Here is a 17,561-nt window from a genome sequence, read left to right as displayed (position 1 = left end):
GGAACTCTATAATTATGGAGGCAGATCAGTCTCAAAAATAATACATTGACAAAATATAATTTATACATCCACAACACAATTCCCACTTACAAAATCAAATTCGTAAATACAAAACAAGATTCATTAACACAAATACAATTAATAAATTCAAAACATGATTCAATAACGCAAATCCAATTAATAAATTTAAAACTCGATTCCAAAACACACAGATCCAATCCGTATATTCAAAACACAATTCACAAACACATAAATCCAATTAATAAATTCAAAACACGATTCACAAACACTTAAATCCAATTAATAAATTCAAAACACAATTCACACACACATAAATCCAATTAATAAATTCAAAACACGATTCACAAACACACAAATCCAATTAATAAATTTAAAACACGATTCACAAACACATAAATCAATTATTTTAAAACCCAGTTCATAAACACACAAATCCAATTCATAAATTCAAAACACGATTCAAAAACACACAAATCCAATTATTAAATTCAAAACACAATTCACAAACACACAAATCCAATTAATTATTTTAAAACACAAGTCCCCAAAAACAAGATTTGTGTTATCAGCTTATTTTAAATAATTAAATTGAAAAAGCAACAAAAACATTTTTTAAGTGCATTTGAGTCAGACCTTGGCATGAATCAACTGCTTGGACAGAAGTCCAAATGCTGGTGTTTCTGAATTATTTCGCTCAGATAGTTATGTTTCCATCCAAAAATGCAAATTAACTTTATGCGCAAAACTAGATTATCGCTTAAAAGACACAAAAAAAACAGCGTTTCCATTCAACGAGTCAAAACTAACAAAATCGTCACTTCCGGATTAATTGGCGCCAAATATTAACAGTAAAAACTTAATTTGCTGCAGTAGGAGAAGCTGCGAAAGATGAATTCATTCATTTCTTGTCGGCTTAGTCCCTTTATTAATCCGGGGTCGCCACAGCGGAATAAACCGCCAACTCATCCAGCAAGTTTTTACGCAGCGGATGCCCTTCCAGCCGCAACCCATCTCTGGGAAACACACACACACACACATTCACACACACTCATACACTACGGACAATTTAGCCTACCCAGTTCACCTGTACCACATGTCTTTGGACTGTGGGGGAAACCGGAGCACCCGGAGGAAATCCACACAAACGCAGGGAGAACATGCAAACTCCACACAGAAACGCCAACTGAGCCGAGGATCGAACCAACGACCCAGCGACCTTCTTGCTGTGAGGCGAACGTGCTACCCACTGCGCCACCTAGCTGCGTCAATCTTCTCTTTATCTAATGACTTACAACTCAGAAGGCAATCCTGACACGCAGTGAACGCGCGGTGGCATTTGAAGGTGTGAGACGAGGAGCACAGACGCTCTTGATTCTGGAGGTCATTAATAATAATAACACATACTTAAATGGTAAGGCGTTTTAAAATGACCAAAAAAAAAATTCTGATGTTTTGCAGAGTGCTCAGTTAGCTGGTTTGTCCATTTACACACATTTTCATCATCGCATGGTCTCTTATAACAGAATCACATGACCTTTTTTAATGTGCATACTAAAATGTATGCGGTAAAAGTGTTTCCATCATAGTTTATGCGCATCTTTTCTTATCGAATAGAAAGTTTATCCTACTTAGTTATGCGCATAAGTTTTTATGCGCATTTTCAAAATTTATGTGCATCATGTCGTTTCCATCAACCGGTTTTTTATGTGCATATGCAAAATGCGCATAAAAATAGGTGGATGGAAACAAACTGCTAATGCAATTTTAAGTAATGAACCAAACCAAATATATATGGGAAGTATATTGCAAACTTTAATTTAAAGCAGAATATATGAAAATAGCAAAAATGCCAAAGATCTTGTTTTGGTGCTTCTGCTTTTTGCTCACTTTGGCTCTCTAATAGGGTATATGCCGAAGCATGCTAATAGGACATTTAATTTGCCAGTAACCTGGGTTAATCGTTTCCGGTGAAGTATATGCCAACGCAAAATCTGAACATTTAAGCTGTGTTTTCTTCAAATCAGTGATCTCCACTGGCTGAGTGATATCTGGTATAAAGTGGGTCTCAGATTGAACAAGAAGCACTGCATTAAATTACATTTTCCCCGCCATGTCTTTATAATATGAGCATTTATTTTACCCTAGTATTCAATGGAGCTTCTGCGCTAGCCTGCCGATTCTGACGGTTACGTGCGAGTAAACAGCTTTTTGTTTCGTTTTACACTTGAGCAACTACATGAATGCTAAAGTCTGTTTAACTGATTGTATTTTAATTACATTACAACATTGATGCTGTAAAAGGAACCGTATAAAATGGAAATAAAAACTCCCAATAACAGGTCACCGGAAGTTTATCAGCATGGGAAAAACACTAACTCAGCATATACCCTATTGGTGGAGTTTTTGTAAAACGCCATAGATAATGCCTTGCTTTACATGTATTCTGCTATAAAAAATGTTGACTTAATGCAAATATACTAGTTTATCAAAAGCATATTGCCCTTATTCTTCACTTACAATTTGGCAAAGCCATTTAAATCTTTTTGGCTTAAGACTTCCGGTCTCAATCAATTAAATGATTTTTAGGTGTTAAAAATAGCTAGTTATGCAGCTTGATGTTGCAAACTGATATTTTCTTCTATTATTCTACTCTTTACTTTTAGTCATGAACACAGTTGTTAGTCGAGCAAGTAGTTTGACCGTTTTCTGCCATTTATTAGTCATTTCTCCCACATAGGCGACTGAATCAAAAGTTCTAAAACAATCACACAAACGAGGACACTTCCACATTTCAGAATAAGCTGAATACAACTGATTAACAACCACTGAGCTCACAAAAGGTCTGTGTTATTATTAAAAGTTCATCTGTAATTACATTTTCCTATGGAGTAAATGAATGAAGTTTCTACTTCAGGGAGTCTGACTATTGTGCCCTAAAACATTCATATTTTCAAAGCATCCTAATTCTTCGTAGCACAGAAAAGAGAGTGTACATTATTCATTCAAATCGCACAGGTTTGAAATTACATGATGAATGAATAATAAATTAAACAGAATTTCCTACTAATCCTTGCCCCTTTTTACTGGTCCAAACAAGTCCTGTAATCGTATTCAGTCAAAGGAGGTTTTATTATGTAACAGCCATGACTTATTCTCTGGCTTCATTAATGCATTTACACACTTACTGTGAGATACATTTTACAATAAAGAATATGGAAAATACGTCCACCACAGGCTATTAAGACAGCTTTACCACCATTTATCATGATTATATGTGATAAAATGAGATTATATGCGACACAATAACTGATAAACTAATTATAGCAAAATATCTGAACATATTCCACCCACACATGGTCAACTGCATATTAAAGATTAAAGCACAAAATGATTATATCAACACCTCCATCTAGTGGTGAATGAGGGCCGAAAGCTAAAGATATAATGCGTTTCAATCACAAACACTGATAAAAGTGAAGTATATAAATAAAAAAATATTAATATAAAACAAATTCAACTGAACACAAACTTAATGCGCATAAAATCTCTAATGAAAAGCCCTCTTGCGAGATGCTCGCATGAGACTTGAAGGGAAGTCAAAGCCAAACAAAACAAGAGCAAATTTAGATTAAACGAATTTGCTAAACTAATTGAACCAATTTGCTTTCATGAGGGAATTAAAGTTTAATGCATGTGTAATGTGTCGGATGTGCTGAGCTCTGCATACTGAGTGCTCAGTAAACAGGAAACTGCACAGGCAGCTCTGAGGTCGCAACTTCACAGCACTGATATATGGTGGTATTTACTTGACATATTTGTCAAATAAAAAGAGATTACTGATAGTTGGGGGAATCAGATGTTTAAGTAACTGTGTCAATTTTAAATATACATTTTGGCATGATTTTGTTTGTGTTTCTGTGCTACATACAGAATGCAAAAAACAGAAATGTGCGCACATCTAAATAATCTCGAAGGCAATTGCTCGATCAAAAATAAATATTGTAGCAAAAGATCAAAAGCATATCGGCACACTGCCACTTTAGCTTTCAAAAGACTTTAATATCATTGTCGGTCGAAACGTGAGTGATATTAAAGACTTTTGACAGCTAAAGTAGATGACTACATAAATGTACTTCCTTTCAACATCAGAAATGCACAAACTTGATTACTTTAAAGTTAAGACACATTTATTTAAACTTATTTTTGTATTGTTATGTGTTTAGCTTTACTGCAGTGCTTTGGGGATTGGGGACAAATGCATATTAATAATAATAAAAATATGAATAATAATACTACTAATAATAATTATAATAAAAAAAATACACACACACACACACACACATATATACATGCATGCATACATACATACATACATACACACACACACACTAGGCTTGGGCGGTATCCAAATTTTGAGACCTTCAAACCGCCTCCATATTTTACCCCGGTATCCGGTATTACCGGCGTAATAAAAAAAATTATGACGTAAGGCTCAGACAGCGTCACCAAACTGTTGGCTTGAGCCTAAACCATTCAGAAACTGAATACATTCTATGCGACCTTAGGCTCGCAGTCAGAGAGGAGAGGGAGAGAGAGAGGGAGAGAGAGAGAGCGCCAAGCGACGCACAACACCCCTCTCTCTCTCTCTATCTCTCTCTCTCTTACACACATACACATCTCTCCCGCGATTTATTCAGAAGTTTACTCCCACACCGTAAGAAATCTGGCCGGCTCCCGCGGAAGAGCAGCGGGAATGCAGAGCTGTAATCGGGCCATAAAAATTATACCCGATAGGTCCCAAATCCGACAGGTACATTTTGATTGACAGCTTTATTAAGTCGAACCCGTTTACAGCCCGACATTATTCAAATGTGCTCCTGCACACAGCTCTAATGCATTTTTTTCAAGAATGAGTCATTTATATGTTTTAACATCATTTATTCGTAACAAACGTAGACTATAGGCCACTTGAAAGTTGGAACAAATAAAATAAGTCCTCTGAAACATCGTAACATCTCAGCACTCTAACACTTTGCCTTTAAATTGGCTAACACAATTAAAAAAAGAAATCTTGCTTAACAAATCAAATTAAAATAAACTCTAAATGATGACGGGTATTTTGGCAATAATGAAATTTAGTTAAAGGCTCTGCAAGAATTGTTTCTCCATTTCTCTTCACAATCTGGCATTAGGGCGGCGGTGAAGCTGAATATTAAAAGAATAATGCCACCATTAGCCTGTATACTCTGTCTAAATTATGATTATATGGTTTAATTAATATTTATTTATAATTTTAAACCCTGTACTCACCAAGATTAGGCTACGTGTGTTTGTGGAGGAACATTATTAAATCCACTGGCTTTAGCGCAGTCCTGCGCTCACGGGCTCCTGCAGCTGAACACCCTTTCCTGCGGCTACAGGTCGAGATTCAGAGTTCTGATCTGGCTGATTTTGCAAGTTTTAGGTAGGTTTGTTTGTTCATCTTCTACCAGTCAGGAACATGCATTTAATTTGCCATGACAGCAGTTTCAGGGTAGCGAGTGGCCTCGTCATTTTACCTGTCAGCTTGCGGTTTAGGGCTCTACCGTAATACGCAGTGTATGAGCGACAGCGAAATACCTGCGGCTGGAATAACCGCTCCTTCTGAGCTAGTGACTGGCTTGACCGCCGTCAAAATTCTCTTTTTTTTACTACTTCGTCATCATTTGTTTCACCTTTGCAGGGATGGATTTTAATGCAGGGATTTGGATTTTTTCGGGTCTCGCCGGGTTCGGGCAAAGATCTTCAGCTCTAATGCAGACCTCTCGTTCATATTAACCACGTCTCCCTTCTATTCAGTCGAAACTGCCAAACTGCAGGACACTTTGAAGCGCCACTCGTCACGTCACTTCTCCCTCTCTCCCCCTCCCTCTCACCCTCTCCCCCTCCCTCTCCCTCATTCTCTCTCTCTCCTCCACACTGTCCCGTGATGACAACCACACATACGTTTTTGTAGGCATTAAATAAAGGATATTTAATATTTTATGACGGTATAACGGTATTGAAACTCACACCGTTTCTATTTTTAGATCCCGCGGTATACCATAATACCGTAATACCGCCCAAGCCTAACACACACACACATATACATGCATGCATGCATACATACATACACACACACACACACACACACACACACACACACACACACATATATATACATGCATGCATACATGCATACATACATACATACATACATACATACATACATACACACACACACATATATATACATATATACATATATATGTATATATATATATATATATATATATATATATATATATATACATATACACATACATATATATATACATACATACACACACACACACACACACACACACACACACACACACACACACACATATATATATATATATATATATATATATATATATATATATATATATATATATATATACATACTGTACATACATACATACATACATATATACATAATAAACATTAATTGTCATTAATGTGTATTTAATGTTTTTTTTTTCATTTTAATCAAATATATTAAAACAACTACATTTATTATTATTGTATTGTCACCGTTGTTTTTATTATATATTATATAATGTTTGCAAAATAATATTAATGAATCAATACCTGTAGGCTAAATTATTATTACATTTTGTTATTATCAGTTAGTAATGTTTTTTGTATATTTTAAATTAACTATATGAATTTATAAATATTTAAATACATTAAATGTATAACATTAAATGGGCAATAATAACATTAAATGTAGATCAGTATATATTTAATATATTTAGATGAAAATTACCAACTATAAAACCATTGTTGTATTAAGAAATTATGCAAATTAATAATCAATTATTGTCAGGGGCAGTGCGGTGGCACAGTGGGTAGGACTAATTTATGAGAAACATTTTTTTGGATGAATGGAATTTTCAAAAGACCAGGATTATTAAAACTTTTTAAAACTGAATTCTTTTGCAATATTAGGCATGCCTTTATTTATCATCTGTCACCAACTGAATGCATCCTTGCAGGATTAAAGTGTAAATGTTCTTTCATTTCACTTTGGTAGAACGGTTGATGTATTACCGTTTTTACAAAAATAATTGTGGTAGTCACATTCTGACTTAATAACATAATTTCATAAAAGTATTCTTTGCAAATTGTAAATAGAGGAAATAATAATACAACATTGTCCACTTTCAATAAAACCGTTCTAATGTTGTTTTGCAGTCATACTTGCTATTTCAGACAGAAGATTCAAAGTACAATATAGGGGCCGTCTCACATGTTGTCATTGTTCAAAAATGAACAAATGTGCAAATATAAAAACCAACTTTACCTCAATACAAAATACCCCTGTGCTGAAATAATGCCATCAATCAGTCCAATGACGATGATAATACTTATGAAGAGTTTAGATACAAAAACCTCTAAATGATATTTTCTTATAAAATTAGCATTTACACTCCTGCGTGTAGGCTTGTTACTTTTATAGTGACTAATAAATTATTTTAATTGCCTTTAAAGTGAAAAAAAAACTCATAAACATAGGAAGCTGCGAAAAACTTTGGGAGAATTTCAGATGGCATTTAGACGTTTTTGCATCTGGACTCTTCACATATTCTTAATGTGATGGCTATACACCCAAAGCGCTTCAAAAACATGAGGGGGGTCTCTACACACCACCACCAGTGTGCAGCATACACTTGGATGATGCGAGGGCAGCCGCAGGACTACAGCGCCAGCGTGCTCAACACACACCAGCTATATATTCTCCTGCCAATGCTGCAATTACATAACGGTGACTTATTGACATGGCAATAAAATGTCCCCTATTAAGGGTCCACAGCCTTGCTCACTGAAAAGTCAACTCACCTTCTTTGGGTCGTCATAGAAGATCCCAATGCATGACAGCTTGGGTCCAATGCTGCTGCTCTCTTTGAAGACTGAGCCGCAGTCTTTATAAGCTCCTGTCCTGTATTTATAGGCTACAGTGATGCTCCTGACCGGGGGTAAACCAGTCTTGATAATGATTTCACTTGTCAGTCCGGAGTACAAGATATAGCCTACAGCAAAGAGAAAAAGACCTAAAAGGATGAAGCCCACCAGACTCAAAATCTGCCATTCCCACATATCAACTGAGGTCTGTGAGGAAGAATAACCGAGAGCTGCTTTTATCGAGGTTAACAGTCTCTCTGGATCATTCATTCAAAAAACTGTCAAAGCTGTATATGCTTTTAAAGTGACTGCATCGGTTAAAAAGTTAAATGTACACGAGGTAGACGGTTTACGACAAGAAATCAAAGTTTCCTTGTAGATGCGAGAAGACACTCAAAGCACAGATTCACTTCCCTAAACACGAACTCGAGCTTCCTGGGCACAACCATTCGCTTGTCATGGGGGTGGGAGATATTTACTTCTTTTAAATGCGAGCTGTTTTCGTATTTATTTAAAAAATAAAAGATTTATATTTTTTGTTTTAATATTTATATTTGACATATTAAAACAAATGCGCCTTCAAAATTGTTTCAAGCAGTTTAAAATAAGAATACATATGTGGCGTGTTGTATTTTGGTTCGGCTGACTGTGTGCGACATAATTTAAAAAGTCAAAAGCTGCAAACAGAACATGCAGAGCTGTGACTTTTATAACAAGTGTAGTTTAATTAACCTTCAGACTCTCGTTTGTTTATGCCTTTGTACAATAATACGCAGGACAAGAACTACTGACTATAGTGATCGAACTTGTTATCGATCATCTTAATGAACCAATCAAATCGGTTTACAAGACTGCATAAAAATGTTACGAGTATCTCAAACACATTATTTATATATTATTTTTTAAAGAGAGAGAGAGAGAGAGAGAGAGAGAGAGAGAGAGAGAGAGAGAGTGTGTGTGTGTGTGTGTGTGTGTGTGTGTGTGTGTGTGTGTGTGTGTGTGTGTGTGTGTGTAAATTTAATTCATAATTTAGTCGTTTAGTAAAAAAAAACTTACACATATAACTTAATATTTCAGTTTTGGCTATATAGCAGTTTAGTGATGTATTTTTCAAAACAATAGAACACAAATAATTTTTGTTTTGTTTATTTTGATAAACTGATAGGTTATATACACACACACACAAATTAAACCAAATTGAATTTTTTACAAAACAATCATTTTTTTCAACAAAAATGCCTATATGAAGTGGTCAAAATTTTTATGTTTCCTGATGCTGTTTTGAGTTTTTCATCTATTGTTTTTTTTTCAGTCAGGTAACAATCCAAAGTAATTCAAAATTTCACTTTGTGTGTGTGTGTGTGTGTGTGTGTGTGTGTGTGTGTGTGTGTGTGTGTGTGTGTGTGTGTGTGTGTGTGTGTGTGTGTGTGTGTGTGTGTGTGTGTGTAAATATATATATATTACACACCTGAATTATTAGCCCCCCATTTAACTTTTTCCCCAGTTTCCTACATACTTCAAAATACTTTTTGTTATTTTTTTGTAACCTATCCTTATAATACTTGTTTAAACACTTCAATAACATGAGTAAAATGAATTATCTTCTTAATAAAACTTATTCTAATAATTAGCATGATACTAAATCCAGTTTAAATTGTGCAGTTTCAGCATGACAAAGCACAAACACTGAAAATTTCCTCATTTCTTAACTTAACAGTTTTAAAAACCTAATCTCTAATAACTGATGTATTTCATCTTTGCCATGATGACAGCACATAATATTTTATCAGATATTTTTCATCACACGACTTATCAAAAAAATGTAAATAATAATAATCATAAATAAAAAGTAAAAATAATATAAAATACAGTTTAGTTATTCAGCTATACCACATTATAATATGTAAAAACACATACATTAAAAAATTCTTGTTGTTGTTTGCTAAAAAGGATAGAACAAAATGAGATTAGCTCAGACTATATTCCAGGATGAGGGGCCAGCATGACTAAAGGCTTGCTTCCCTATTTCGAACCCGGGGAACAGACAAATGATAAGTTTTACTTGAATTTAGGACATAGGCCTACTGTTTTTTGACCTAAGAAGAAGGGAACATGGGTATAAAGCAGTCAGACCAAGAAGACCAGAGTCATCCATCCAATCAGAGAAGGCTACTACGCTTTAGCATACAGTTCACAATGGTTAGTCTACGACAGCCTGCAACAAACCTCAGAGCGCTGTGAAAAACAGAGTTTAAAGGCTGAAGACATTTGTTTGAGGCATTCATATACAGTCATGTAATGGTAAAAATGTTGCAGACAACTTTTTTGCTTAAACAGAACATTGATAAATGATATATTTTCTATATATTTGATTTACTATTTCATGTTTTAATTAAGATATTTTTGCCCTGAATATGAGTATTTTTGTAAAGTGTAAAAATGTTTGGGGATTTTGTGGTAAAATGTTGGAATAACGGATTTGAACGCAGTATCTTCATCTGTCAGAAGATGGCGGTGTTTACCTGTTTTTCTTTCAATAACACAACGAACACAACATGCACTTCCTTGACGCATTTTTACGCGCCTCCTATTTTCGGCTTCAAGGTTCAAATCAAGGATCTTGACGGTAAATAAAACCTGCGTGTTGCCCTTTGAGCTGCAGAGAAAACTGCGTGTTCGAGCATGGCAGGAACCATGAAGAAGTTTTACGACCTGTCCGCGAAACTATTGTCAGGAGATCTCCTGAATTTTTCCTCTCTCAAAGGAAAAGTTGTGCTGATTGAAAATGTGGCGTCGCTTTGAGGCACAACAGTCAGGGATTACACCCAGATGAACGAGCTCCACAGCCGGTACGCCGACCAGGGGCTGGTGGTTCTGGGCGCTCCCTGCAACCAGTTCGGGCACCAGGTGAGACTTTAGTGCTGCACTGGGGTCAGTCTTCAGTTAACTGTGATGTTTCAGCTAACTTAACAGTTTTTGTTCACTGTGATGAGTTGTAATATGTATGGAGTGTAAATTATAGATTTTATGATTGTTATTAATATATTTTATGTTCAATATTAAAAGTTATTGGTATATTAATTCAATTAGTTAATATATTGTTTTAAATATATTTATGATTTAATATTTTATCTGGTTATTTAAAATAATTTTTAATAAACTGTATTATTACATTAAATAATTATTAAATTATTAAATTCTGGCGTTTTTGTAATAATAATGTTCTTTCAATGTGGATTATTATACTTATTAATAATACAATGATGGACTTTTATAGCATTATACATAGAATTGTAACATTTTAATGGTTTAAAAAACAAATATTAATTTTACATTTAAATGTTTTATTTTTATTTTATAAATTATCATGTTCTTTTAAGTAATCATCACTTTTGATTTATTTGCTTTATATTTAATAACATTTATAAATTACATTAATAAGAATTACGATTACGTAAAAAAACAGTTATTATTACTGAAATAATTTTTAGAATATAAAAGATACTTGTACTTGGAAAAAATGTTTTGTAGGCTACTAGGCTTTTAATATCTTAATTTTAACATAGTATCATTGTTATTATTATCATACACTAAATTATTCTATGGTTTTACAAAAAAAAAACTTGTAATTTTATAAGCATTCTATTAGATGTCTTTATATAATTTTAATATACTCTGTAAAACCTAAAAAGTTAAGGTTACTCAAACCATTTGAGAAAGCCGATTGCAACTATTTAGGTTCAAAAACTAATTCTAATTAATCCATTTGAGTAAAATAAGCAATTTGAGCACAGTAAAACCTAATAAATAAAGAGAACTTAAACCAACTGAGTACTGTAAAACAAGTTGAGGCGACTCAACCCATTGCAACAACCCATTGGAGTTAAAAAAATAATCTATACCAGTACTGTGAACTTGCTCTAAGTTAAAGTAATGAGGTATTTAATTAACTCATTACCTTCAACACTGAGTTAAAAACTCTTTTTAAAAGAGTAGAATTAACTTTCAGTAAATTTTGAGTTAACTACACTCATTTCATTTGATAAAGTTGACTGTTGGGTTTTACTTTACAGTGTATAAATACATGAATGTAACATTTTAAGGCTGCATCTTGGAGGCTTTCAGTGGTCTGCATCACAAAAGGGAGGGAAATGTTTCACATGAGCATGTCTACAAAGAGTCATCCTGAATTTCTGACCTTCTTTGCACTATTTTCAAGGCTTGGTCCATTGTTATCCGTGACAATAAGCAGCACCTGCTCTGTTATCAGATTTCATGCTCATATGCTATATTATCTACTCCCCTCACTGTATAACATATTGTGCAATTTGGGTTGCCCAACAGGAGAACTGCAAGAATGAAGAAATCCTGCAGTCTCTGAAATACGTCCGTCCTGGAAATGGCTTCGAGCCCAAATTCCAAATTCTGGAGAAGCTGGAAGTGAATGGTGAAAACGCCCACCCTCTGTTTGCGTTCCTGAAGGAGAAGCTTCCTCAGCCCAGTGACGACCCTGTGTCCCTTATGGGAGACCCTAAATTTATCATCTGGAGCCCCGTGTGCAGGAATGACATCTCCTGGAACTTTGAAAAGTTCCTCATCGGGCCGGACGGGGAACCATTCAAGAGGTACAGCAGAAGGTTCCTCACCATCGACATTGATGCTGATATTAAAGAGCTTCTGAAGAGAACCAAGTAAACCAGCGGCTTCTACGTGTTGTGTTCTTGCAAGATAAACCGTCCACTGCACATCACATGCTTTAAAAATAAGATTGTAGTTTGATATAGACCGACTGTGCAGTCATGATTAAAGTGCCACTGCTTTCTACACTGTTTACTTAATGAAGATGCTTCCTAAAACCTTTTCTGAGGGGAGTTTCTGATGGACTGTAAATGTTTATTATAGCTGTTGTAAGTTATGCATGAACTGCACGGCTCAGGTTTTATCATTCCACTCTGTGAACTGAAAATAAACTTTTTAAACATATATTTCTCGTTCCTTTTTTCACAACTTACAATGTTAAAAAAAGCAGAAGTCGACAAACCTCAACATTCCACTTTCATTTCCCTATTTTTTTGTTGTTTCAAATTGCATATGCAGTCTTATTTCTCTTAAAGGGATAGCTCATATAAAAATTCCTATCTAGTCTCCATTTTAGTGGTCCAGTTTTTCTGAATGGAGCTATTTTGAAAAATGTTGGTAATGTTCCATATAATATAGGCCAGTGTTCCATAGGTAGTTCATAGACATCCATGTTTTTTTTAGACTATGAATGTCAGTGGACACCAGTTTCCTACATACTTCAAAATACTGTTATTTTTTTTGTAAACTATCCTTATAATACTTGTTTAAACACTTCAATAACATGAGTAAAATGAATTATCTTCTTAATAAAACTTATTCTAATAATTAGCATGATACTAAATCCAGTTTAAATTGTGCAGTTTCAGCATGACAAAGCACAAACACTGAAAAATACTTAATACAGAGAAACAGTGAGCAGCTTTTAAATGCTTGTGTGGAATTTAAACTTTCACTTAATCACCATGACTAATCATTATTATTTTTATTATTTGAAAAAACGGCAGCTATTTTGATTAAAGTAATACAATCAAAATGGCGTTTGCTGTTGTTCAAACTACTAATTTAAAATGAGCTGAAACAACACGATTCCTAAAGGTATTTGGAGGTATTATTCAATTTCAATTTGTAAACACCAATAAGTTAACTTAATTCCCTTATGTTATCCCAACACAAATTGTGTGGAACTCATAATTTGTAAACAATAGCAAAAATATTGTTTTACAAGACCAATGCTCATGTTTTAGTTTGTGTTATATCAAGTAGGGAAAAACACTGTGGCCACAGTGTTTAGAGTGAGGTTGCGTCAGCAGTTAATAAGTATTTACTTAGATTGCCACATAACATTTACACAAGAGTGTATTTTTGATCAATATGATGAATCTTTATACTTTATAACCATCTGAAGTCTAATAATGACTTATGTTTCCAAAATGATGCAGTAAGAGGTTTATATAGGAAGTTTGGGACGTGCCGTATAAGAACAACCCATTTGTTTTTTAGGAATAGAATCTGCTCTAAAGTAATTTAATGGCACATTTCTCCAAAATGCTGCAGTAAAAAGGTTTAATATAATATGTCTATATTTGAGTCATCCATTACAAGAACTGACCATTCTGTCTTACCTATTAGAAATGGGATCTACTTTATTTACTATTGTCAAACTACAAGGTATAAAAATGCATTCATGGGCCATTCTACAGAAATGTGCACATTTTGTTTGGCAAAATGTCTAGCAATCTATTTTTTTATATTTAAACTTAAACCACATTAATCAATTACCTTTTGACTTTATGAAAACAGATAAATGACAGCTTTATATATATAAGCAATTCCAGCGTTATGGATGTGACATTTGCACTTAAAACGTAAATTCAAATAGAAAGTACATGTTAAAATTATATTGAAACAGCTGTATATATTTTCCTATTAACCACAAAGTTATGGGATCAGAAAAATACCAATCTATAAAAAAAATATATATACTTTAAATGAGGGGAAAAAAAACGTGTTATGGATGACAAAAAAAAAACAGGTTTGCAAGTTTACAGTGTGTACAACATACTTTGTAGAAATTCTGTCAATTAAACTGCACAACCCAAAATAAACAATGCTAATCAAAAGAATAAGAGTTGGCTCACTATAGAACAAACATGATTTATTTTTTTGTAGTTTTTTATTTTTGCATTATGAGGAAAAAGTTTTGTTATGGATGTGACACTTTTCCGTTATGGATGTGACAGATGTGAAATTTCCTCTTGTGTGATTTTGGCAAATTAGATATTTAGAAATAATAGTTTGAAACACTGATAGATACATTTATGAGTATTTTTAAAGTACTGTAAAATACTTGCTTACACAAAAAATGTAGTAACAGTTTTTCTATTTTGGTGAAAACTTGGCAAGGTTGACATTTGCATGGAATTGCTCATATATAGGCTAATGCAACAAATAATGTCGCAATTATTTTAACAAATACATTTTTAGAATCAGGTTTGTTAACAAATACTATTTAACGAAGTAATTTTATTTGTGCAGGCTTAACACTAGTGACAAATAACCCAGATTTGGTGTTTCGGTGTGTGTCCATCAGGGGTCGCTGCTTTTTCTCCTATCGCAAACAGCGGCGGCTAATGCTAATGCTAACTAGCTCACGATGGCCGGACAGGAGGATCCAGTGCAAAGGGAGATTCACCAAGATTGGGCAAATCGAGAATACATCGAAGTGATCACCAGCAGCATTAAGAAAATAGCCGATTTCCTCAATTCCTTCGGTAAGACGGAGAATCGTATCGTTGATGTTTTTACTCGGGTCATTACGCCATTTCAGCACGCTAGCATGCTAATGTGGAGCAGTGGGTCAGTCTAGTGGCTTTTATGTCGAAAATATGTTTGATAATGCAGATGTTTTGAAATTCAGTACAGTTCAGGGTCAAATAATACTATAGTAAATCTGTTTATATATAGAAGACGTGGTTTATTAGACATACAGGTAGTTTAATGACTAGGAAAAACATGTAGGGCGTTGGGTTTGCTTTGAGGTTAGACTTGTCGACCCTGTTTAAGATTTTTGCCTTAATATACGATGATTTAAAATATCGACATACTTAGTTATACATTTCAAGTGCCAATATATCCATTAAAAACGTATTTGCAGGTGGTCATTTGTCAAAAAAGTTATTAGGAAATTTGTTTCTTTTGGTAAATAAGCTTTAGTTTAGTGCTTCTGTGTATCCGTAATATCTTTTTTATCATATTGTATTTGCACTTATATTACAACTAAATGTGTGTGTGTGTGTGTGTGTGTGTGTGTGTGTGTGTGTGTGTGTGTGTGTGTGTGTAAACAAAATGTATGTCTTTAGTACATTTTACACCATAACATTAACATAATTTTTAATAATTGCAATACTAATTGTTATTAATAAAACATTGCAAAGATGTCTTAACAAAATAATGTCTTACCACAATAATATACATGTATGTATGTTTGTATTTATATATAAATGCTTGTCATCATATTAGAAATATATATGTTGTTAATAAAAACTTACCATAACATAATAGTAATAATAATTCATGTTAATATTATTTATATATATATATATATATATATATATATATATATATATATATATATATATATATACATATACATATATATATATATATATATATATATATATATATACATATACATATATATATATATATATATATATATATATATATATATATATATATATATAATATCTTTAGTACATAAAAGAGCATAACATTAACATATTTTTAGTATTTAAAATAATATGAATTCAATTGTTATTAATAAAACATTATTATTGGTAAATATGTCTTAACAAATGTCTTAATAAATTAAATATACAGATATTTGCCAAAAAATTGGAATATTGAGGGAAAGTTTTTTTTTTTTTTTAAAGTGAAACTTGTGTTATATTAGTTCACTATACACAAGGTGAAATATTTCAAGCCTTCTTTCAACACTTCCTGTGTCTCAGTCTAGTCCACTATTAATGCAAAGCCTCACAATTGCCTCAGTCTGGCTTTGTAGGCTTTAGAATCATGGGAAAAACTGCTGACTTGACAGTTGTGCAGAAAACCATCATTGGAGCCCTCCAAAAGGTGGAAAATCTCAAAAGGCAATTTCAAAAGATTTTTTTATTAAATTTTTTTAGGACAACAGTATCTGCAGCAGAAAGAAATATCCAAAAATGCCATTTTAAATTGTAAAGAAATCTGCGTTTTTGAAACTAATGAAGATAGCAGAAGTCAATGATTCATTTGTAATTTTTGTAAAATTTGTTTACTGCTCCAAAATATTACGACTGTTTCTCAAAATAAAATATATTGTGTGAAAAGGTTTTATTTTTTTACCCAGACATTTAAGAATAATATATTTTAGAGTAGGGGTGGGTGATATGGAAAAAAATATCATATCACAATTTTTTCTGGGGAAATCACGATTCACGATTTTTTATCCCGATTCTTTTTCAAGTAGTTTTTTTAGACTATTTTGCATATTACAAAGGTACAATACAACCAAACTAATGACCCCATATACAAATATACTCTTACCATGTATGTTTAAGAATATTTATATATGGCGATACAACGATTTTTCTGAAAAAATGGATCCTGCAGTAATTTTGATCGTCCATGATCAAATATTGTGTTATCGCACAGCCCTATTTTAGAGCAGTGAGCACAATATCATGATACCATGAAACAGGATATTTTCATCCAAGGTTATCATACCGTCAGAATCTTATACCGGCCCATGCCTAGTCCATTGTCAAGTCCACAGATAACGCAGCTCTATAGAGCACTTGCTGTTGCCAACAAGCGTTTTGGAGATGAAGAATTTATTTTCCAGCAGGACTTGGAACTTGGACACAGTGCCAAAGCTACCAGCACCTGGTTTAAAGGTCCATGGTATACCTGTTCTTAATTGGCCAAGAAACCCCATTGAAAATCTATGG

General features: G+C 33.5%; 3 protein-coding genes across 3 annotated transcripts in view; 2 read left to right on the top strand and 1 right to left on the bottom strand.

Annotated features, from left to right (window-relative positions):
- The window catches only part of tex264b (testis expressed 264, ER-phagy receptor b), a 95,648-nt gene extending 87,231 nt beyond the window's left edge, over positions 1 to 8,417 (bottom strand). Inside the window, exon 1 of the mRNA XM_087274032.1 lies at positions 7,927 to 8,417. Coding sequence (XP_087130158.1) covers positions 7,927 to 8,259 — 333 coding nt within the window. The 5' untranslated portion in view covers positions 8,260 to 8,417. The remainder of the gene's footprint in view (positions 1 to 7,926) is intronic.
- Positions 8,418 to 10,545: 2,128 nt separating this feature from the next.
- On the top strand, positions 10,546 to 12,970 carry gpx1a (glutathione peroxidase 1a). Its single transcript, NM_001007281.2, is given in 2 exon segments — positions 10,546 to 10,896; positions 12,334 to 12,970. Coding segments are annotated over 2 exon segments (576 nt in total). The 5' UTR covers positions 10,546 to 10,671; the 3' UTR covers positions 12,685 to 12,970.
- Positions 12,971 to 15,199: 2,229 nt separating this feature from the next.
- The window catches only part of brk1 (BRICK1 subunit of SCAR/WAVE actin nucleating complex), a 4,289-nt gene continuing 1,927 nt past the window's right edge, over positions 15,200 to 17,561 (top strand). The window contains 1 exon segment of the mRNA NM_001002097.2: positions 15,200 to 15,341. Within this exon segment, the coding sequence (NP_001002097.1) occupies positions 15,224 to 15,341 (118 nt within the window). The 5' untranslated portion in view covers positions 15,200 to 15,223.

This window comes from Danio rerio, chromosome 11 (assembly GCF_052040795.2).
Source record: "Danio rerio strain M-AB ecotype USA chromosome 11, GRCz13ab, whole genome shotgun sequence".
Classification (NCBI taxonomy): domain Eukaryota; kingdom Metazoa; phylum Chordata; class Actinopteri; order Cypriniformes; family Danionidae; genus Danio; species Danio rerio.
The sequence above is the reverse complement of the archived record's forward strand: the minus strand, read 5'-3'. Positions and strand labels throughout refer to the sequence as shown.